The sequence below is a fragment of the Nesoenas mayeri genome (genome assembly GCF_963082525.1).
Source record: "Nesoenas mayeri genome assembly, chromosome: 5".
Lineage (NCBI taxonomy): Eukaryota > Metazoa > Chordata > Aves > Columbiformes > Columbidae > Nesoenas > Nesoenas mayeri.
Window position 1 is genome coordinate 66,889,353 of NC_137548.1, and position 24,402 is coordinate 66,913,754.

General features: G+C 38.9%; 2 protein-coding genes across 11 annotated transcripts in view; both read right to left on the reverse strand.

Annotated features, from left to right (window-relative positions):
• Window positions 1–361: 361 nt before the first annotated feature.
• LOC308041464 (actin, aortic smooth muscle-like) lies at window positions 362–15,064 on the reverse strand. Of its 2 annotated transcripts, XM_080346147.1 has the most exons (10): window positions 15,031–15,064; window positions 14,339–14,415; window positions 11,972–12,126; window positions 10,718–10,846; window positions 7,294–7,404; window positions 5,073–5,157; window positions 3,645–3,806; window positions 2,886–3,077; window positions 1,274–1,455; window positions 362–709 (listed from the first exon to the last, which is right to left on the reverse strand). In XM_080346147.1, the coding sequence occupies exons 3-10, from the start codon at window positions 12,098–12,100 to the stop codon at window positions 566–568; spliced, it is 1,134 nt and encodes a 377-aa protein (XP_080202273.1). In that variant the 5' UTR covers window positions 12,101–12,126; window positions 14,339–14,415; window positions 15,031–15,064; the 3' UTR covers window positions 362–565. The 2 variants fall into 2 exon arrangements, with proteins under 2 accessions (XP_080202273.1, XP_080202274.1); XM_080346148.1 differs by lacking the exons at window positions 14,339–14,415; window positions 15,031–15,064 and having other exon boundaries at window positions 11,972–12,750.
• Window positions 15,065–15,782: 718 nt separating this feature from the next.
• Window positions 15,783–24,402, reverse strand: part of LOC308040979 (uncharacterized protein) — a 41,599-nt gene continuing 32,979 nt past the window's right edge. For all 9 annotated transcript variants that reach the window (XM_080345389.1, XM_080345387.1, XM_080345386.1 and 6 more), the window contains 7 exons: window positions 22,908–23,067; window positions 20,371–20,523; window positions 19,505–19,663; window positions 18,693–18,790; window positions 18,208–18,342; window positions 17,449–17,563; window positions 15,783–16,667 (listed from right to left, as the gene is read on the reverse strand). In XM_080345389.1, coding sequence (XP_080201515.1) covers window positions 16,509–16,667; window positions 17,449–17,563; window positions 18,208–18,342; window positions 18,693–18,790; window positions 19,505–19,663; window positions 20,371–20,523; window positions 22,908–23,067 — 979 coding nt within the window. In that variant the 3' untranslated portion in view covers window positions 15,783–16,508. The remainder of the gene's footprint in view (window positions 16,668–17,448; window positions 17,564–18,207; window positions 18,343–18,692; window positions 18,791–19,504; window positions 19,664–20,370; window positions 20,524–22,907; window positions 23,068–24,402) is intronic.

Sequence of the window (24,402 nt, forward strand, 5' to 3'; positions counted from 1 at the left end):
GAAGAAAGCAATAATACATCCAATAAATTAACTTGTTAGGTGTAAGTTCAGAAGTAACCAAGGAGAGACATGCATAGAAGCTCTACGGAAAGAATTGGTACCCATGTGAACATTGGCATCCACATCAATCCACTGTATCCTCAAGAAAATAAACTCTCTTAGAAGAATCCTGCATACCACTCAACTGCATCAAATAAGCTTTCTTTGGTACCTAAATTTTGCATTATCTTTGAGTTTGAAAGAATCACTGATGTGGATACTTCAGAGACCATTGATGAGCAGACACCACCACACACCATCTTAGTGTGTCACCTCCTGGGTTGCAGCAGGGGGAAGGGATGTCTGTGAAAACATACGGTATAACTATTGTTATTTATCTTGGAAAACACCCATCACTGAAACGTTAGTCTCATTTTAGCATCAACTGCTAATTTCTATGACATCCACACAGTGTGTTTTTTTTAATGTGTGGAAGAAAGCCAAAGCCACCCTCAGAGATGACCAAGGGCAGGTGAGAAGGAGAGAGCCAGCACTACTTATCACTGACAGGATGTGATGGATGTGGTCAAAAGCACTTGCGATGGACAATAGAGGGACCAGCCTCCTCATATTCATCTTTACTGATCCACATTTGCTGAAAAGTGGATAGAGATGCCAATATGGAGCCCCCAATCCAGACAGAGTATTTACGTTCTGGCGGTGCAATCATCTAGAAGAGAAGTGCAACTTGTTGTAAATAAAATGACAAGCAGAAAGCACAGTAACCCTCTCTTTGGATGAAATATTACTAATTATTAATAATAACTAGATGAAAGTGTTTTCATCATAGGAGCATGACTCCAGTGAAGTAAGAGGTAGAATGGCTGCCATATTTTTTGTCTTCTGCCTCAAGTCAGTAGAGATGCTACAATGTCACTATGAGCAGACAGAGCAGCCCATGAGATATTTGAACACAGCCCATAACACAGCTACCGAAATTAATAAACATATATGAAAAAAATAAAATTAAAAATATTAACCCCCAGGACTGTTTTCCTTAACTGTTGTTTGACATTTTCTCAAAACGTCCTCACCAACTCCCATTGCTTCAGCAAACATTTTTATTCCCATACCACTCAAATGCCTTTTTTAATTCTGCTTTGGCTGGTAGGAAGAAAAGGGATATCAAGTTGTCCGAGGACTTGGGATGCAAGACCTGGGCATTCTCTTATGGATATCTTGATTTGTTTATGACATTTAACTTTCCAACATAAGTATGGGTGTTAAAAATTACCTTAATCTTCATGGTACTCGGAGCCAAAGCTGTAATCTCTTTCTGCATACGATCGCCAATCCCAGGATACATCGTGGTTCCTCCAGAGAGGACGTTATTAGCGTAGAGATCCTTCCGGATGTCGATATCACATTTCATAATACTGTTGTAAGTGGTTTCATGGATACCTGCGGATTCCATCCCTGAGCGGAAAGAAGTTTCAATATGTTATTTCTCTTCTTGCCCTTCATTTTATTACTGTTAAAATAAAAGCAAAGCTCACTAGTCCAAGCTGTGTTCCTTAAAACTCCAAGGTGAAAAAAGATACAAGAAAAAGCTTTGTGATGCTTAAGAGAGGAAGGAGAAAGGACAAGACACACTCCTCACCTCCTTTGTCATCTCAACATAGTATTTGTACAAGCAAAATAAACTTGTGAGGAAGAAATATCCCCACTATGATTTCATACTGAGCTTTTTACTTCCTCAATTAAAAAAAAAAAAAGGAAACATTTAAAATGAGGCATTACTGCAATAGTTTGCTATTTCTATAACCTTTCATGATGCTGTGAGCTAGAAATAGAAGCCCACTTGGCATTTCAGTGAGCCACCTTGCTTTTGAGGTGTTGGTTTAATTTGAATGCCAGTACAGTAAAAGTTAACTTACAGTACTATTTTTTGCTAAAGAAAATGAACAGACCAGATACAGCCCTGGGAACACAGTTTGAACTTCAAGTACGAGACTTTTTAACCAGCTCAATACGCACATTTCAACAAAGATCAGTGATCCAGGAAATCCTAATTTCCATCGCTATGTTTCTGATACTGACCATGGTTTAGCATGAACTCTGGTCCCTGATACATTTCTGGCAGCCAAATCCCTCTGTCTACTAAAGATAATTTCTCCTGCTGATGTTCCAATATAGAATATTTTAGCATCACTCCTGCAATGTTCAAATACAGAACTTGGAGCTACATTAATGCTCAAATAGTTTCCTTTCCTACACACAAGCATAGCTGGCTTCACCATTTAGAATGATGGAAATTGTGCCAAAGTGCCTGCAGGGATTTTGCTCAGTTCTCAAGAGCAGAATTTAAGTGGGAATTGGGAAATTTGTGAGGGCAGCATGAGTTACCACATCAAGAGTCGGTCATCCACTGGAGAGAATGAGAATTTTAACACTGCAGGTAAAACTACTGGAAAATGCCGCACCATTTGATTTTGTATTATCAAAATTACAGCTTAATACAATAAAAGGACAGACAGAAGCAGCATCTAGATAAAAACCACATATAAGCAGCACTGTGCAGTTATTTATCAGCCAGTCAAGATAAAAAGCATGATCTTCTGACAGGACTTTCAAACATCATCTTAGAAACTCCATTGCTTCTGCAAGAGGTTGAAACCATCCTTGGATCTTAGTATTTCTAAACTGAGAGGTGTCTTTTTGTCCAGTAGCTGTAGCAGCAACGTTCTTAGTTTCTAAAAAACTGATTAGGTCAATAGAAACTACATTTCTAAGGACATTTGAGGATAAATACCTCTGTTCCTACAGCTGAATGTCTACTATAATATCTAAGAAATTCTTGTTTTCATTCTATGTCAAGTCCCTAGAAAGAAAAAGTCATGTCCCACCTATGAAGGATGGCTGGAAGAGAGTTTCTGGGCATCGGAACCGTTCATTCCCAATGGTGATGACTTGTCCATCAGGAAGCTCGTAGCTCTTCTCAAGAGAGGAGGAGGAAGCCGCAGTTGCCATTTCATTTTCAAAATCCAAAGCTACGTAGCAAAGCTTCTCCTTGACATCTCTCACTATCTCCCGTTCGGCTGCAGGCAGTAAAGAAACGTTTTAAACCAATGTAGAGGATGACAGCTAGAACGCAGATTTTCTCATGTACATTTCCCTTAGCTTACAATGGTTGCACGATTCAGTGGACTCTGACCGCTCTGTTGTCTCAACAACATTACTTTCCTTTTGCATTACCAAATTTCCCTCATTGGTAAATAAAATATATATATTGTACTACAGAACACTGTAAAGATTTATGTTTACAAGTCTCTGTCGCAAAACCTCGATGAACCTCTAGAGGTTCATCCCTTGCCAGCTACTTTGTTCCTTTGTCTGTGGAAGAGATATGATCAAACACAACAACTCCTTAAATTTGCCGTTGATTTAGGATTTCCTAATCCATTGGCACCCTTGTCCTTGGTGCTCCCCAGATAAGCTGAAAGCCAAAGTCAGGAGAATCCCATTAGCCAACATGAACTATTATTCCCAGACCAACCTAGTGATGGGATTTTGATGCATCTCACCAGGTACACGCTTCCTGCATAATAAGACAACTAACAGAGTATAAGTGTGCAAAGTGCATCATCCAAAGCACAGCTCGTTACCAGTGGTGACAAAAGAGTAGCCTCTCTCTGTGAGAATTTTCATGAGATAGTCGGTCAGGTCTCTGCCCGCCAGATCGAGTCTCATGATGGCGTGAGGCAAGGCGTAGCCCTCATAGATAGGCACGTTGTGTGTGACACCGTCCCCAGAATCCAAAACTATTCCTGGGAAGTGAAAGAAAAGGAGAAGCTGATTATTTCCCCCTGATACAGGGTCTCCACATATTCCATATTCTCAGCTGAAACATGCAACAAATCAAGATGCTCACAGGACAATTGCTTCTGTCACTTGTGTAATTAAAGAGCTAGTCACATGAGATGAATTGGGGAAAACATTCAGCAATCTGATTGTATTGTTTTTGCTGAATGGATGCTAGCAATAATGTTGATTTCACACTTCATAATACAGTTGTATGTGGTTTCATGGATACCTGCAGATTCCATCCCTGAGTGGAAAGGAGTTTCAACATGTATGTGGAGGCTCTATCTTCAGACAACCCGTAGCACTTTACAGACATGAACCAATGTACAAATTGCAATGGAAAAAAAATCTATAAACTTAAAAATTTGAATCTGCCATTAAAATAAACCACCCCATCAGGGAAAATATAACAGGTGATTTCTGCACAGCCATGGTATTTATATTCTTGGATAGGAAATGAAGAACATGCTTCCCACTCAAAATGAATAAGGCATTTCTGATACCAAACATGCATGCAAATAGTGGAATTTTAAACATACAATAGTACTGATGAGAATCGTAATTCCTGTAAGCTGTTGATCTTTTGATACAAAATTATATTGTGGCATCAGGCTACAAAGACAGATGGCATTTTAATTTTTTTCAAAGTATATGAAGACTCAAGAGTTGCTAAGAAGAGGTTTATTGTCTCAATGCTTGATCAGACTCTAAATGGCAATAAGAGACCTCCATGCTAATTCTGACGATCGCTTAACAGCAGACATCATTATGTGATCCAAATTCAACATTCAAATGAAACACTTTAATTTAACTACTGAATGTTGGTTGCTTTTTTTTCCCCTACTGGGAATGCAGCTTAACAATAGAGGTAGGTCTAAAGTAAGAAGGAACCATGGGTTTGGAACAACCTAGTTAAGACACAGCTTCTTTATGCTGTGCAATTAAGGGCAGTATCAAACTCTATCATTTTTCATCTGTACATAGAGTTGAGCTGTAGTCACTTGAGCTTTTGAAGAAGAGAATCACAAATCTACACCCATATACCTGTAATGAAAAAAACTAAAACAAAAATCCAAAAACCAGGATGGTGGGGAATATTCCACTTCCATACGGCTGTCAGTTCTACTTAATGCACAGCTGGTGCAGGGTAATAAACATATATCTGTGTGTGTGAACATACATACACGAGAGAGGAACAGGTGGAAAATACAACGCGCAGAAAGACTCACCGGTGGTTCTTCCAGACGCGTACAGAGACAGCACCGCCTGAATTGCCACATACATGGCTGGCACATTGAATGTCTCGAACATAATCTGGAATTCAGAATTTGAAAACCTTCAGGATCTAAACTTCAAAGTAGCTGAAGAGACAGTACATTTTCTTTCTTTTTTTTTTTAATGAATACCACCAGTTTCTGCTCCTGAGCCCCCTCCTGAACTGTGGTTCTTCTGTGAACAACAAGCTATGTTGTCTTTAGAATTTCATTAAAAATGACTGAAGTCAGTGGATATCTTTCCATTAACCTCAGACTAGGTCAGATTTTTATTGATAATATTAATTTAGAGGACACCTTGGGATAACTTTTTTATCCTGATGTCAGAACTGCAACAACACAGCAATCTAAAGTATTTATATGTATATATAGGTATGTACGTACTAAAGATTTATAGAAAGCACAGCTGGAAGAAGCCACAAGGAATAATCTGTCTATTCCCATTTCAAGGAATAACCAGCTGTTCCTGATGCAGCTTTTGTTCTGTTTCAGAAACTCCTCTGCTGGAGCATCCATGGATTCCTCTGGCAAGTGAATCTCATGACATGCTACACTTACTGTGATCAGGGTTTTCTGGGTGTCCTTTGGTGCTTTATTCTTAAATACAGTGTTACCCCATCATGACTGGTGTTGCTGGGACCACATTTCATAGACTCGTAGAATCATTTAGGTTGGACCCTTAAGATCATCAAGTCCAACCATAAACCTCAACCATTACTGTTGTACCCACCAGAGCCACTGACATCAGGGAGTTAAAATCAAACTTTGGATTTCATAAGCTAATAGCTTTGCCAATGAAGTCTAGTTTTAATGAAAATTATGCTTTGCATTAAAGAATACACGAATTACTGATATTTTGAGTTAATTAATGTGATGAATTTAATGCAATCAGTAATAAACAATAAGCCTTTAAACAGTCTTGAAAACAGGATTTATCATTACAGTGTAATGACAGAGAAATAGTCCTAGACATGTCTACTGTATGAACCACACCTCCTGCTTGTTATAAACCAGGCTTTTCTTATGGTCTGTTGTTGTTTATTATCTCCCAGTTGTATTATCTCCCAGTAACGTGTGCTGTCAAGCTCACTACTTAATTAGTTTATTTACACTGTTGCTAAATTGATGCATAATCTTCCTATTAAATATATGCCAAAAGTGGGCGCAAAGGGAAGTGCGGATCCACATCTAATTTTCCCAGGTGGTTTTACACCTATATCTGTATTTAAATCACACTTACTTCTGGTTACATCACTGGTTAAATTTATAAGGTGGACTTTTAGCCAGAAGACTGCTATAAAATAAACTTCAGAGCTTGACTTCTGGTTCTGATCTCAGTTTGCTAAATGAGACTGGGTATGCCACAGGCAAAAATCTTCAGCAAAGCACCACTTAAATTTGAATGCTTCAGACAACCCGTTTTCCCAAAGCAATACAAAGACTCCAGTTTGTGAACAATTTTCCCCTGATCCAGGTGCTCCAGTTGGGAGCTCCGCAAAGTCATCCTCATGATGGCCTTCAAATACCTTTATTTAAATCTTCCAAAAAAAATCAAATACTGATATGATAATTAGGATTTTGTGTCGTGCAGAAGTGTTGATAAAGTGACAGTGTTTAGGGTAGAAAGCAGGAACTGTGACAGCACAACCTGAGGAGATGGTACAGCACAACCTGAAGAGCTGGACTACCACAAGTTGAGGACTCTTGGTGGCCAGGAGTAGGGACATTAAAGGTGTCACTGATCCAAAACTCAAAGTGTGATTCAGCTGGTACAGCCCTTGCAAACCTCAGATTTGAATACATCAATGACTCATAACTCCATCCAAAAAATTACATTAATCCTGGGTCAACTTTATCTACACACCAACATTCAGCATCGGCAGCTTTGGCCTCCAGCTTCCCCACTTCCAGAACTGAGCACACACAAACTCTTGTGAACAAAGAAAACTATTTCAAGTTTTTAAGAGGCTCGTTCCATATGTTTCACTGCCAAAATCAGGTACAAAACATTTTAGGGCCATCCAGAGTATTTGCATGAGCAGCAGAAACTTTTGCTCTCACCATGGCCTGGCCAATCCACAACAGATCATCTCCCAGATCTGAATACCCAGGGCTATTTATATTTTTGGCTGCTTCTGTGCAGAAATGATCCGTGGAACAACATTCAGATGATTACCTGAGTCATTTTTTCCCGGTTGGCCTTGGGATTCAAAGGGGCCTCGGTCAGCAGGACGGGATGTTCCTCCGGCGCAACCCGGAGTTCGTTGTAGAAAGAATGATGCCAAATCTGAAACCGAAAAGTGCTTTAGAAAAGTGTTCTGAAAATCGCTCCTTCTGTCCACAGAAAGCTTTACAAATACAGTAATTATATTTTTTGCAGACATTAAACCATTATGTTTCTACCATAACAATAGAATCTAACCTACACAACAGACTCTACTTAGGATTTCCTAAACAGAGCATGGATCATCTTCTCTGAAGAGGGACACAGGGTAAGTTTATTTCATTAATATCCTAGAAAAAAAGTATTATTATGCAAAATGAACTTAAATGGAAAGAAGATCCATAAATTCCAAGTGCCTACAAAGACAACAGCTGTCCAGACATGGAATTATTCATTAAGAAAATGATCACGCCTAAAAAAACCAAACCAAACGCAGTTTCATCTCAATTCCCTAAAAAACATGAGATCTTTTCAGAACTGGGGCTTGGGATGCTGGGCCATCTTCCATTTGAAGGTTTAGAATGCAAAGACGGAGAAAAGTTGAATAAAACAAAGTAATCATGTAAAAGTTTGGACAAAAATATATAGAAATCACACATAAGTTTCTTCCGCCATTTCAGACATGAAAGAACCAAAGGAAGAGAAGAAACCTCCACGTTTGCATAATTAACTAAGTATTGGCAATCTCAGCAGTGAGGAACCAACCTGGACTCACAAACCAGGACCAGCAGTTTGCAGGTTTTTCCTGAAAACCAGCAGGATCGGGCACTGCACAGCCCATTAGATTCAACCTAATGATAACCAGAATGTTAACGGATAATGATATTCTACAGGAAGCAAAACCAGTTCAGCATTGGATTTTACAGGTCATGAGAATTAAATGTAAGCAGCAAGAAAAAAAACAAAGATAAATTAGTGAGGAAGAATTATCCCAACATGTATATTAAATATTCACATAGCTAGAAAACGCTCCATCCCAACGCTTTCCCTCCCATAGGTTGTCAGCTCAGTCACCGTGAACAAATTAACAGTGATGGACAATGCCCGGTATTATTATCCAGCGGAAAACAGCCCAGTCCCCATTTGAATATTGTGAACTGAAGCACAGGAGGAGAAGAATGCTTCATTTCATTGTCTCCATGTCCTCCTCCTCCATTCACACGGGTCTCTGTGCATCCTGCAGCATTCTCGCTCTCTATCTCACACACACGGACGCTTTTGGTGACCCCCTGCTTTTTCTAATATATGGATGGTTGGGCACTATGATGCCTTTGTCCCATTTTTGGCACGTTACCCACTAATTCTCTAGTTTCTCCTACATTGCGATGCTTTCAGTAGTAGCATTTCCAAGCATTGGAAAGAAATTTATTGTTTGGATCAAAATCATGCAACTGGTTTAAAAAAAATTCAGAGGAAAAATATATAGACATATACAATAGATATTCCCTTAGCACCAAAACTTCAGGGATTGCATTTCAGAAGCTCTCTCAGCCACAAGAGTGTGTGTGTGTGTGTTACAGAGCTTCAGGGGAAGCTGAGATATGCATGTAAACATATGACTGAAGTAGGAAACCCATATATATATGTATTTTTTTAAGCTACTTTTCTTATTTGCAATAATCACAAAAGTTAGCAAGGCTATTTCTTGCCTCTTTCCCACCACTGCCTCCCTCTCATGCTTCTCTTTTCTATTTGTTGCGCATTCACTTGGACGCAGCCTTGGCTTTCTGTCCCATCAGGCACAACTCTGTGTTGGCGCATCTTTGCCAGATACTACATGTTGCAAACTGTCAGCAAAAGGAAAACTTAGGCCAGGGACCCGCTTTCACAAGTAATTCCTTCATCCATTCAAGTGGCAAAGAGAAGTTCAAACTGCAAGAACCCATAGAGTATCTGACCATTAGTTGAACCACAGCACTGCCTGAAGCCTCCACCACACACCCTAAAAAATCAATCAATCCAGCCATGAGTTTACACTACAGTAAAGCACATGCCACCTTTTTACCTTTCCAAGTTCCTTTTCCTAACTAGATTTTAGATAGCCTGTTCTAGCATCCAGCCTTAACAGAGAAAGATACAGACCAATATGTGTTAGACACAGGACAATTTCCAGATCCAGAGACCAATCGCTGATGGAAGAACATAAAATAGTGACCTCCTTCTTATTTTTTTCCTTTTTTTTTTCCCTACAGGGAAATATAATTTATTGCTGAATGCAGACAGCAGGAGAATTATGAGGCAAAACAACATAATGGATGTATGAGATCGACTTTCTACTCTGCAGAACGGAGGAAGGTGTCCTCCCAACAAGCGGTGCAATCATGAAATGCAAATACTGTGCTTCCATCTAGAGGCAATTGATTTCCAAATATGAAGTGAGGAGCTCCCATTGCTCCTGTATAAACTTCGGTCTGTTCATCTGGAACACTCCGCACTTATCAGTTTGGGTTCGCAAATATGATAGAATAAGCAATTTTAGATATATGTATTAGAGTTGCATATACATTGTCTCAGCAAGTGTGAGTACAGAACAACACCGGCCTCCTGTCTTCCTATCAGGGGTATTTTCCACAGGAAAAATTACTAGAAGAATTTTCTCATGGAGTTTCCTTCCCATTCCATTCCACCTGGACATGACAAGGGACTGAACTGCCTGGTCTGGGACATCCTTGAGTGGGCATTGCACAAAGAGGCCACTGCACTGACCTCATGCCAAGAATGTTTGGCTTGATAGGGAATAAAGATGTCTTCTCACCATCCAGATGTTAACAGCTAACTGGAATTGGCAACAGAAGAACATGCTTCAGGAAAGAAAAATATATATTCCACTCTAAAAGAATTAGTATAGGGATAGGAAGCCCCAATCTGTCTTTTCCTCTTTAACTGACAGTGAGAATGTCACATGCAATACAAGATGTGGGCATCACACATCGTCTTGTTCATGAAGGCAAGTGCTCAGGAGGGAAAAATCCCTTCTCCACCTCACGTTTTGTGTTCCCAGCTTCAGTAATGTGGCTTGAATATTTCTCTGATTCACCTCTGATGAATCTCAACCTTTTATTTTTCTCTTTTACTTTAGCTGCTTTCTATCGTTGTCAAACATTCTGCCTCAGTATGAACGTCAAGGTTGAAAACAGTAGGTATAAAGTGTAAAATACTTTTCTAACACACTTCCAAATCTGATGAGTAATAAGCATTTGCTTTTTAGAAGAAGAGCAACTCTAGAACTGCCAAGACCTGATCAACTGGCATCCTGGCCTATCGCTTTAACTACAGCGAGATTACAAATTCTTCAAGGTTTATAGGATTAATGGCAAATTGTATGTCTCGGACAAGACGACGCCTCAACAAAATTAAATTGAAAATGAACACCCACCTTTTCCATGTCATCCCAGTTGGTGATGATTCCATGCTCAATGGGATACTTCAGTGTCAGGATCCCTCTTTTACTTTGCGCTTCATCCCCCACATAACTGTCTTTTTGACCCATTCCCACCATAACACCCTGCAAAGTATATTATTCTAGTGTTAGTGCAGTATATCATGTACATTAGAGATAGAATATCACGTTTACGTTAAAATTTCACCCAAAATACTGTACCTGCTACTGCCATTCTGCAAAGAAGCATTAAATTCTACAAAACAGAGACAGATATTCTAAAATCAAACTCATTTATTAAATAATAGTTAAGCTAAGTTTATCCTGTTTGCATTAGGAAGTCTATCACAATTGCCCCAAATAATGTGACAGCATATGAGGTAAAATATTCGTCAATTAGCATAAAAATATTTCATTTTTCTCGTGCATATCTTTTAATTCCATGGATTGAATAGTAGGGCTGCTGGGCTGCTTACCTGTGCAAAACTACATGTCAAAAGCCAACGAACAGTGTAAGAGGGTCAAGAATGGATGTTTTCAACAACCAATATTCATCTTCAACAATTCATAGAACTGTTCAAAATGCATTCCTTAAAACGCTTAGTATTTTGAGCCTGTCAAACCAGGCTTATTTATCTCAGCAAAAAAACACACAAAACTTTAGGGAAGGCTTTTCTACAGCCCAGAAAATTAAAATCTGACTCAGAGATTAACAAAACAAACAAAAAAATCTGAATCTTCTATTTATAAGGGAACTGTTAAGAAACTAATTAAGCAGAAAGACCCTTCCCAAGGTCAAGAAAACCCATGTTTATCCTTTCCAGTACTGTTTGAGTTGATTAAGCAATGTGCTACACACATTTTTTGGAAGTTTATTGGGCCATAATGTTGCTTAACAGAACACAAAAAGGAATTTATTATTATTGTTCATTTGGTTCTCATGTTCTGCCTATCTTTTTTCTTTGTATTGATATGGCAAGCATTGATTAATCCAACGAGCTTTGTTTTGATAAAACACCTTCATATATTCTTTTAGAGTCAACATTCTGTGCTTGAAGACACCGTTCCAAAGGATCACGAAGTTCTTCACAAGCTACATTCCTTGACAGGACAATGGGAGTTCTGCCTGATTCAATCTGATGCTTTCTCGTTGCCATGTCTAAAGTCTCATAAAAAACCCCACAAAAACCCAAAATCAACCCAAAACAACTACTCAAACCAGGCAGCACTTCCTCTTCGGCACCAACTAACCTGATGTCGAGGACGTCCAACGATGGATGGAAACACAGCTCTTGGGGCATCATCTCCTGCAAACCCGGCTTTGCAAAGCCCGGAACCATTGTCACATACAAGGGCGGTGGTTTCATCCTCATCACACATAATACCTCAGATTTTTGGCTGCAAAACTGTAATTTGGAGGGGAGGAGAGAGGAGCAGGTGGAAGGGAACAGGACAAAAGCAACTCTCCATCATTTTGAGAACAAACTGCCATAAAAAGAAAAATCTTGGCAAGGAATAAACCTAAACAGTGAAGTCTATGCTAAAACCTCTGTCTTGTAAAGCATCTTAAGTATCCTCAAAAATTTCAGCTTGAATAAGTTTTTCTGAAGCAAATTAATCAGGACATTCAGCCTTTGTTTCCGAAAGGGACATTTCTGCTGTAGTCTCAAGGGGTTCTGTGATGTTGCATTAATTGGCTTGGTGACCATGGGATAAGTTCAGCTCTCCTTGGATTGAGCAAGCACAACCCCATCCCTTCCAAAGCTGTGCTATTAGTATCTTCTAGAAACTTCATTTGTTACAAATGAATTGATCATGTGCACTTGCCACTGGTTAGAACTCAAATAGTAAATGGGAATCACCAAATATTCATTAATTCAAAGACGGCAGTTAATCCCTAGAGGCATTTTTAAATTTGCCATCATCGATCCTAAACAACCAACTAAAAATAACCCACGGAAGTTTTAGGAAAGCATTTGCTGGGTGTATTTAAGCGACAGCTCCTCTGTATGCAAAGTGCCCACTCCACAACCTGCTCCATATTTGTAAGTGATAAATCCCTTATCAAAGTGGTTATTCCAGGAACCAGAACAAGAGGCGGCTGGGACAACTGCCCAGGAACAAGTCCACTTCAGCGGGTGGCCAACACATCAAACAAAGTCCTGAACTCATTGAAATTCATGGCAAAATTCCCACCAAGAGAGGGAATTTCACCAAGACTCCTGTTTCAGATTCCTTGGTTATTTTTAGGACCGCACAATTGCCTCTTTAGGCAGTCAAGGAGAGGGAAGGAGTTGATTTTTCCTTCTCTGGCAACTTCTCTCAGTGAGAGAGAGCACTTCAGAAATGGGAAGGGAATGAAGAATAGCACTTGTCCAGCAAACTTCTCATCCTTAACAGTGCAAAAAAAAAATGTATTAAGCATCATTTTTGCAGTTAATGCAAAAATGCATTTGACTTCTGATGCTGTTCAGCCCCACCTCAGCAACTGGTTCCCGATGTCCTGCTCGTGGAGTTTAAAATCTCAGAGGATCCTTGCAACATACAACAATGTCCAAACAACCTCAGATGAAACAGAAGCAGAATTTGACAATGTAACCTTATTTTAAATAAGAACAATCATTTTAATTCTTCCTGATGTGCCTGTGACCAGAAGATTCTTTTTCACGTACGGGAGCAGAATCGTTTTATCACATAAATTTGTTAACAGCTTTAATGTAGGAATGTTTAACCATTAGTTCTAGTAGCTGGTATTTTGGAACATCCATTCATGTTGCCATGAATCGGTATTTTATTCTGAAACCCTGAGGACAAAGCTTTTAGGATGTGATAAACCAACCATGTGCAGCAGTACCCAACATCACAAAACTGCACCCATCCCATCAATGTATAACAGCAGGAAACTCAGCTCTTAAATAAACCAGAAATAGCATCAGATATTAGAAGGTCAGAGAATTTTAAAGTAGAGAAATGCTGCAAAGCTCTGAGAGCTCAGCATTTGTTAATTTCCATTAAAAAAAAAATCATCGTGCTTTGCTTACAATTACTTAATTATGAGGTGAATGGACTAATAAAGAGCAGGACTGAAAATTTCTATTGATTGAGCCATGTTATTGCTTTACAGCTGCTGAATTTATAAGTTGAATAATCCCTTTCACAAAGCAGCTATTTGAAAATCTTTTCAACAGGTGAAGTTCCTAAATAAATTTCCTAAATTTGCTTTAATTTTTAGTTTGCATTTTTCTAATTCCCAATGCAAAATTCAACACAATCAACAGAAAACTTCCTTTTGGTTTACAGCAAAACGCCTGAATGTCCAGATGGTAAACACTATTCAAGTGGTTTTTTCCAGGTTTCAGATATAGCAAGAAGGTTTTATTGCACATTTCTGATCCCTTCAGCGATGGGGAACATGTGCACGTTTCCGTGCAACGACACAGTCAAACCTGAATTACCCGACACCAAAAGACCCCTTGGAATCCCTTCAAAGCCGGAGGCAATCGGCATCCAAGTCCAGCAAGAAGCGTGTAAACCCCTCAAAGATCTCAGACCAAGCGAAGCGAAACATTAAAATCATGAACTGGAACATGAAAACAAAACTCTCAGGGCAACACTTACCCAGGAAACGGTGACGATTTGTAAAAGCCTCTTTGTAAATGACATGATCTCACCTCCCGTTACATTTATATCAGCTCCTGGAATGGAGTTCACAGAATATCTACACGTGTCGAGCCATTTTTGGCAACTTTTTTTTGTCCAGTTTGTGCTTATCAAAGGGCCAACACAAAGGGCTGGATAAATTAGGGCAGAATTCCCAACATCTCTGGATCTTCTCCCACTCACTGCGCCTCATGACAGAGGATTGTTTTCTCCCCTCCAGACAAAAAACCCTCACGTGAGATGAGCAAAACTGGAAGCATCTGTAGGTCCACTGCTGGAGCTAGAAAGTATTCTGCTTCATTTTAACACAATTAGCTAAGAATAGCTCGTTATCGTTCTGTGAACAGCCATCTTCAGGCTGGAAAGGGAATAGTCTTGCCACGCACAGTACTCGTGTTTCAACTGTACCTGGTAGTTGGTTGCGTGGCGCAAAGTCTGAAAATAACCCAATTATCTCAGCACTTGGGTGACACCAGGGCTGAAAACAGGGACTGAATCAGCCACCAGCCATTCAAATGAGAGAAGCCATCAACATTTTACGAAAAAATATACACCGTTATATAGGAATATATTGGATTTATATAAAAATCCAGGCCTTTACTAGACTAAGGAATACTAACAGTCAAAAGAAGAAAGTTCACAGGATTTACCCAATGGCAATTCTTCCCATTCCATGTGGCAAAGTGATGCAGAACATCAGGTACAATTTGGCAAATGGTAAATCTGCAAACATAAATGCCAACCCATTTTTTACCTGTCATCTGACTGCACAGCAAACCTCACATCCAAGAATCCTTGGATTTTAAGCAAATAATTCACTTCCCTCACATCTGTTCAAAGCAGCATCAGGAAAACTGATGGAATCCTTCCATCTCCATCCTTATTTTCTTTTCCTACAAGATGTTTAGGATTTTAGCCCGGCAAAGAGGGAATCAAATGGCTACTCCTTTTTTGTGACTTTATGTCTACTCCTTTAGATTCGGTTTGCTTTGATTGAATTCCCATTTTTATACAGTTGTGAGCAGAAACGCAGCGAGAATAAACCCAACAAACAACAGCATGGGGTGTAAGAACAACATCCCAGTGACCGGTCTTCTCAAATAAGCTATTTTCCGAATGGGAGAAATAGCTGTGCAGTTTCAGAGAACACTGTAACAAAACATGGGTGTGTTAATATGCAATGCATAGCACTCCATTACGTGTCTACAGAAACTGAATTAAAATCCTCTGCTTCTTACAGCCTTTTGGTTGAAAATGTGCCCTTTATTTGTTTGTACCTTGAAGACAAAGTACGTAAAAGAGGTAAAGTTGTGTCTTTATAAGCTTGAATTTCATGTGCTGAGCAGCCAAGTAACATTTTGCCCCAAAGACACACAGTAACTAAACCCACCAAGACAAGAAGTGCAAGTGAATTTAAAAAACCAACAAAACGAGCAAAAAAACCCAAGAAAAGTTAGAGAAACTGCACCTTTAAACAACAGTAAAAGAATATAAGAAATTGAAGCCACTTCTTCAAGTCATCTCAAGTCTGAATCTTTAATCATCAGCTTGGCTCATTACCATATACATATCTGTGTACCTTGGCAGAGCCATCACAAACTGTATGGCCAAAGAACAACCACCTACAATCTTTTATTTTCAGTCCAAAAAAAGAAATCAAAAACCCAGTAGTTCTTCCTTTATTGCACTCTAAAACTTCTTGTTGTAATCAAGAAGTCAATAAACAGTAATAGCTGAATATTCCTTTAAAATTTATAGATCAACTCTTAAAATAAAATTTATATAGAAAAGATATCATTTACAGCCCATTCAGTAGTAATCAATCATTATGTACTCACAAACAATATTAAATAACTTGTGTGCAGCAGTTTCTTTATAGGGCAAACAGAGGGGAATATTTTCTCCTTAGCAAATATAATATTCCACTGTTGAAGAGCAATTCAAGTCAACTTTGGAGCAACTGTGATATACACAAATTTCTTTTAAGAAGCGTAAGATTCATGTAGTGTAACAAGAATATATACAACTGTGTCCAGTGCATAGCTTAGCAGCATGTGAAAAGTCTATTACCTTGAATTGGCACACCATTACCTAGAGGGAAATAATTCACCCAGCAAATACAGCGTATTCAGAGGACACCAGTGAGGCACAGTAAAACAACAAGATGTAGCGTCACCAGGTAGGTGAGGAATAAATAGCGGGATTTTGCTCTGGAGGTCAGCAGCTTTGAGCAGTACAAACTTCGGCCCCGAAGCCATCTCCTGAAGGAAAGGGCTCCTCCTTTCATCTGGTTCAGAAACAAAAAACATCAAGTCAGTCATCAGGGATATAGATGAGAAGCAGCTCCACTGGAACTTGGATTTCTGAGGCACTGCAAAGCTTTTGCCTCTGACGTATCAATGGATGCAACACAGGCTGTAAGCATAAATCATGTAAATCCAAAGAAAACAGCATTAATAAAAGGAGAGAGGAATGGTTACAAGGTATTTTTGCATTATATAATTACATATGTATACTAGAGATGAAAATGCATACACATTTTATTCAATATATGTGTAATATAAATATGATTACTCACATTCTAATTTGGACACATGCAATGTGTTCTATGGCATGGTTTACACAGCTGCCTGTCTTTGACTCACTATCCACAACCCAAACAGAAAGAAATTCGGCCAGTAAAATGCAGTAAAATGCAGTTTCAGTAGTAGCTTGTGACTTTGAATGGATCCCCCTATGGCCATCCCCATGGTATTTCTCTCAATAAAAGAGCATTTTTGGAGCTTTTCAGCGTCAAGGCAGATTAGACAAGTAGCTGCTTCATGCCAGTGTCAACATATAAAGAAGACAACCCAAAATCAGTGACTCCCAGTCACTCATAAAGGAAATCACACTTCAAGAATGAGTAACATTTGAAAGAAAAGTACAGCGGAGGGAAGAAAGGAAAAAGAAAGCATTAGCGAGTAGGAGATAACGAGCTGTGCTATCTTCAATCCAACCTGCAGCTAGCAGTATACAATACGCATGTCACTTTTAAGTAAGGGTTTTAAAAGCTTTCATTAAGTTACCTTTCGGACAACGATATGTTCGCTGGGGTTGATGATTAAGGCTTCCCTTTCCTCCTCGGCTTCCATCTGAACAGTGTAGTCGCTAGGAACAGACCTGTAACTGCCTGCTTCAAATCTAGAGAAAAACCAAAGGGAGATAATTGAGTGCTGAATTATCTGCTCTTTTCAAGTGCCAAACTGGCATAAATCGTTATTTTGTATATATACATTAGTGGCGGAAGGTCCCCACAAAAAGCAGTAAGACTTAGTTTATGTTGCCAGGTCCTTTTCAGTCTGTATTTACAATCTACTCTAAAGGTGTTTCATTTATTCAGAATAACCCCCATCATCACCAGCTGAGGGAACAGTGATTTTTCAGATGATGGTAGTGATGGACACTTTATATAGGCAGGTGGATGATGGTATTTTAAATCTGAACACTGGCTGTACTAAAGCTGTCATATGGGAGATTTTTTTCTCATTGCTTCAGGTACCGTGGACTCACAAACAGGCTTTATTATCTGTTTGCTCTGTTATTTGCTCAGAAATTCAACACCTATAAGAAAACCTATCACTAATCTCACTAAAAAGGCAAACAAAAGATCAGACGCTCCATTTTCCATTTCCACGGTACATTTTGCATTTACTGCAGGCAAAGTGTAAATAAAATCCTCACCATGCATTTGTCCAAGGGGAAGCAAAAGTGAAATAAACATGTTTTACAGACACTTGTCCTTCAAAGGAGATCGAAGCCGTGTTTTACACACAGGAGTATTTTACCTGTTACTTTGCTCCTCGGAGAGTCCAAGAGCCTCTTCTGCAGCTTCTCTCCTCCTCTTCTCTTCGGCCAGCGCTTCTGTCAGCTGTGCCAGAGCCTGCTGCACCGAATCATATTGTTGCTCGGTCTCCGTAAGCCTACGGCAAAATAAAAACCCAAATCAAGATTTTGCCTACTTCAAGAATTAATTTCTTGTCCTTTTATTAAGAAACGTTCTTCTTTTTGTGACAAAGACTTCATTATAATGAGATGCTTTAGGTTAGATATTGAAAGAGTCAGCAATTAGCACGCATCTTCACAAAAACAAACATCACCAGACAATAATAATCCGCAAATATTACTATGATTCATTTAATCCACAGTAAATCCACAGTAAATCCACTTTTCCCCCCAAAATGCCTTAGAGGGCTAGAAAAAGCGTTACTTTCGCACTTCCAACACAGCTGTCAGGAAAACAATATTGCTAATACAAGCTCTCAGTCCTGACCTTTTTCTGAGTTCATTTAGCTCCATATTGTCTATCTCCACAATAACCGCAGATCTTTCCTGTGGTGCTCCAGGGGGAACTTCTGCTCTAGTTTCATCCTAGAAAATATTAAAAGGCAGAGGGGAAAAAAGTGCCAGTCACCATTTTTCTAGCTGTTAAAAATCTTTATTTCGATTAAAGAAGCAGGGGAACAAATTGCTCTTTGTGCCATTTAATCTTTTAATTTCCGGAGATGCAATTCTCCAAACCTGTTTTCTAACAGAATGTTGATGAAGATATTGCCTGTGTGTTTTATATATGCATCCATATGACATTTTAGGGTATCACAGTAACTGATTGTTACTGAATAACCAAGGCAGTATAGGAAAATGTAAAGAATGAAGAGATCACAAGGCAAAAAGCTTACAGATGTGTAGGAGGGGTTGGCAAAGGGTGCGGAAATGCTGAACTGATGACACAGATCTCACTTTTGAAAACATTACTCAAACATCTTGCAAAATGGTTCAGGACTGCGGTGAAATGATCACTAAACTGCACTGGTCCAGCGATCAGTGACCATCCAATTATCTGTGCCAGCTGTAGACCAATTTAAATACGGTAATAATTCAAAATAAAAAAATAAACAGCTTCTTTAAACGGAAAGTCAATAAAAACGGTTTTATGACAATAAAGACAATTATCTTCAGCGCATCACGGGCTAGCAAAAGCAGTGAACCAGCACAACAAGTATTAACTCTATTTTTAGGACAAAAGCCAGAAAAGCAGAAGCAGAGAAGACAAAAACCTAAAAACATTTCCATATATTTGCTTACCTGAACAGCACCTTGGAACGACGTCACTTGCATCGTCTGATACTCCCTCTCCAGTCTCAAATAGCGGTTCTGCAAGTCGGTGTATCGAAGCTGGTTATCCCTCAGGGTCTGAGAAAGAGTCTTCAGCTGGGCAGACAGGACAGCGTTCTCTTCTGCCGACTGCACAACCACAAAGAAATCCATATTTAAATAAGGAAAAATGAAGAATTATCTCCTCCAGGAAATCACTGCAGGTTTGATACCTGCTTGAGATTGCTACACCTGGTTCAATGTTCAGTCAAAACCATTATTAGGTTTATAAAACGTTCGGGTGAAGCAGTGAAAACAGACACAACGACAAATATAAGGGAACATAAACCTAATTTCCTTCCAATTCCAGGCCACACAAGGAGACATAAACGTTAAGGGAATTTCCAAGAACATTTATAAACTTTTGTGAACTGAACACAAACACATGTGCATAGAAACACACATGCTCTTAAATGCCTTAACAGCCACAGAAGTGTTCAGCAAGAAGTTGTAAGGAAACTTATTTGAGGTTTTTAAAAATTGGTACGAGATAGCTAAAATCTTGTTCCTGTTTCTGTCTATAATCTGTTTCTGTCTATAATGAAAAATATTTTACTTCGAAGTTCAACCTCCTCAGAATGCAGGTTCCAACAAATCTCTCTCGGTCAAACAACAAGTCAGGAAAGCCTGATGGAAAAATAATACTGACATTGAGTTTGTAACTTCTAGCCTGAGCCAACAGGGATGTGTTGAAGAATCTTAAGTTTTAAATCACTCTGACTTGCAATTCTACAACATTTCTGTGCTGGTAGCAGCTCAGATCCACAGGAGGTGTTCAGGATCCCAGCTGTGGTTACCTTGGAATGAACCTGTTGGAAATGCAGATCCTTCTGGTGGGTCTCCTGGAGGCAGCGCTGCAGCTCCTGCTGGAGCTGATTCTTCTCAGCCAAGACACGTTTCATTTCCCCCGACACGTCGGCACTTCCAGCAAGGGCGGCAGTTTCCAAAACCTTCAAAAGCATCAACATATTGAGGGTAAATGGTACAGAAGTCTTCCAAATAAAATACAACTCCAACACTACGTGTACATGTGGGCTACACAATAAGTTCCTTCTCGCGAGATTATTTCCTTCCTAAAAGTTAATACCATATTTGCAAGAGACTTTATACAAAAAAACCTTCTACTTAGTGTTGTCAACTTAAATACTTCAATTCAAAAAATATTACCATTAAATTTATTTTTTAGTTTGTAAACAGTGTGAGGCACAAAAAAAAGAGGAAAAAACAGAGAAAGCCACATTAATGAATATAAAACACCTTTAAAAAATTATTTTCAAACTAATAATATATAGTATTCATGATTTTTAAAAGAACAGCTATTTTGAAAATATGACTATAAAGCTGAAAGTCCATTTTGAAAAGTAAATAAATAAACTCCAACCAATCAACCCAAAAATCAACTTTATCACAACGTGGGCTTTCTTTATCTCTAGCAGGTGAACATTTTGGTGTTAAGCTCCAACAATGGAGGGCAGTTTGCCATCTCTTAATGCTTTATGGAATCTATTTTTCTCTAAAATCACAAACTGAGACTTCTACCACATAAAATAGTCTATAACTCACCAGATATTAGTGTTCAATGGCTTTTATTCACTACGTTAATCACAGGAAACAAACAGCACATGAGACACAAACTTGACCAGCTGAAATATTTTCTTTAAGGGAATGAAGAGGAATACGGTTTACCTCCTTTGGCACAGAGAAGACAAACAAGAAAATGATCCTAAAATAACCCTTTTCTTGAAGCTTTCCTGCCCGTGTGCAGAAGGCAGCAATTGCCAGGCTGGGTCTCAGCTGCCACTTTTCTAAATCCAGGATTTTGTTGCTGGCAGACGCCAAGTCCAGCTGCTCCAGGGAGGACAAGGACGCTGCCATTCACATCTCTGCCTTCGCCCCCCAATTGGGTCCTATTCTAATCCGCAGTAATTAGAGACTGATTTAGGCTCTGAAGAATGAACTTTAGATCTTTACCATTTGTTAGCACCAGGCGTACAAATCCTGAAAACTCCTGTCAGTGTCAACTACCAAGTTCTTTCCTGATCCTCTTAAAAACCGTGTCCCTGAAAACAGGTCGTAGCTATGATAGAGCTGAAAAAATATTCACATTACCTGAAAGTGTGTATCACTTTATCATCACTAGTTTTATATTTGTCACTGAATGTCCCCCATTCAGGGATTACAAGAAGTGTGAGTGTAGATTCTCATTTCACTTACATCCCACAGTACTAATAGGTTGGGGTTTTTTGCCTCTCATTTATTTCTTTCTTAACATAAACAACCCAAATATTTTCTGATTTCTCTTAGGAGTTTTTCTATATCGTGCTTTCCACCTCCCTCCTTTGAAACATCTTTTTCTATTGCAGTGCAATACTCCAGTGAAGCTGAGATGAAGTGCACTACAGATTATTTACACTCAAGAATTATGTTTTCCGTGCTACTTTTCCAAGCATTTACCCAACATCCAAATGAGTTATTTGATTTAGATTGGTTTTCTAAAAATAAGGTATATGCAAGTCACTTCGTTTGTCTGTCTCTTCCCCCAAACATATTTGCGTCAGCTGATGAAATTGGCACAAGAAGTCAGAATTATATTCCCACTTACGGACATAACGTGTTGCAGCTGCTACAGAAGCAGAATTCCTCCTTGTGTGCCTGACAGTTCTCTATCCTCTGCTTGATTTGAAAGGATTAACTGAGAAACCTGTACATTGCACTAGTTCTTTTCTTCCTTTCTAGTAGGTGTCTCTATTTACCAGCACCCAGCCTCCCGTTGGTCCATGTTTGAACTGTTTTTATTTTTAAAATTATTCATATTATATTCTGGATTTAACTAATCTAAGAAAGAAAATATGGAGTTTACTTAAGTACTAATATTAGCAACTCAGCAACAAGCAAATAATTCACAACATAACCACAGCAAATTGTGACTCCTTTTTGACAAGGAATCAGTAACCATTATTGGTTCACCTTCTGCTTCACGTTTGATTTCTTTATGAAGGTTCTTTCCATGTTTTTAACCATTAAAATACACCATACCAGTGAGTTTCCTCCGGTATTTTATGAACATATGAGAAACACGTGATTTTTGTTTAAAAGAAGTTGATCAACATACCAGACTCCATTAAAAAGCGGTTTTAATAATTGCGACTCACTTGCTTGGAATAGTTGTAACTTGCTGATTCGACCCCAGGCAACACTGACACACAGGTAAGAAATACATTTATCACCCTCCCATACTTCGCTATCATACGGTGTATAGTTCTCATATGGGAATCAGGCTGCAAATTTAATACAATAAACTGATGGAAATAAACTGATTCCTGCATTTCTTTACCTTGACTGGGTAATTGCTGCCGGTGGAGACTGATTTCTTCACAATCATGTCCTGTTGTACCTTCTGGAGCTCTGCAATCTGTCGATCTTTCTCAGCAGCGGTGACTTGATATTGATTTCGTAGTGCCAGGGACTCTGACAGGAGGAGGTTTTTCTCCATTCTGAACATAAAAGGTGAGACAAGACGTTAAACAATGATCTGCTACATACAAGTCAAGGAAAAGAATAAAGCTGTAGTGTTATTTCTTAAATAAACAATGGGATTTTTTGCACAGTTACATGAAAATACAGAGCAATATATGAACATTCTTAATACACACTTCAGTTTAAAGATCTCTGCCCAATAAAAATAAACAAATCGGAAAATCAAGCCTGGAAAGTGATAACATCACGTTTGCTTTGCTGGCCTGGAGATGAGAGAAGTTCACTGGCTGGAAAGGTCCTGATGTGTTGCAGTTTTGGGTTGCAATTGAGTGCTGCTTAGTTTACCCTATTGCAAGTACACTAGTACAAAAAATTTCTTCATGTCTAGCCTTAATCTTCCTTCTTTTAGTTTAAAGCTGTGACCCCTTGTCTCTAGACTGAGAAATAAATACACAGGCCACATCTCCAGAAACTGTTGTCCTACACAGGCAATAGCACAAAGGGCATAAAGGTAACTGAAATCCTTTTGAATTCAATTTAATCTATGCTTTTACAGTTTAGGGGAGGAAAATGGGAAAAGGCTATTCATGCTGTTCATTGGCTAAGTCTGCAAGTTAGAATGAGGTTTGAGTATTTCATGCTAACTTGCTGACATTTGCAATGACTTTTGATCTACACCCTCCACCCTAAAAGTTTCTAATATAGAACAGGTATTATCTTACAGAGACTTTCAACAGAGATCTAGAACTTGCACTATAAAATGCAGGAAGGCATTCGGATGCTGCCTCCTGGCCTCGAATTCAAACCAAATTATCTTCAGCGAACTGATCATAACATGCTTGTGCACTCCAATCATCTGCACAAGTTTAAAAGCTTGAACAAGAGCAGCATTCTGATGTGGCCACATCTCAATCTGCCTCCCAATGCTGCTTAAAAATGCCGACTGTCTTCTTCAAAGCAGATCTCACGAGGTATTCACAGAATTACGCCCACAGTGTCACATTATTGATTTGTCACAGATGATGCAACATGTGAACGGTGCTGAAGTGGGCTCTCAAACCTACAAAAATAATGCTCAAACGTGTAATGAAGTTAATTTTCAATACATAGTTGGGCCAAATACGCAGCACCTCGGACATATTTTTTTTATATAAAAAGAGATTTGGGGGGAAATTTTCAGTCAGATGAATCATTACGTTAAAAGAGGAGAAGCACTGAAATAAGATTCTTAAACTGTAGTTCCATATATCCAAGTCACCAACGGAAGAAAAAACATAAAATTAAGAATGCTTGAAAGGTTACATAAGGTAAGAGACCATTACATAAAGATACAAGGATAACCACAAAGACAA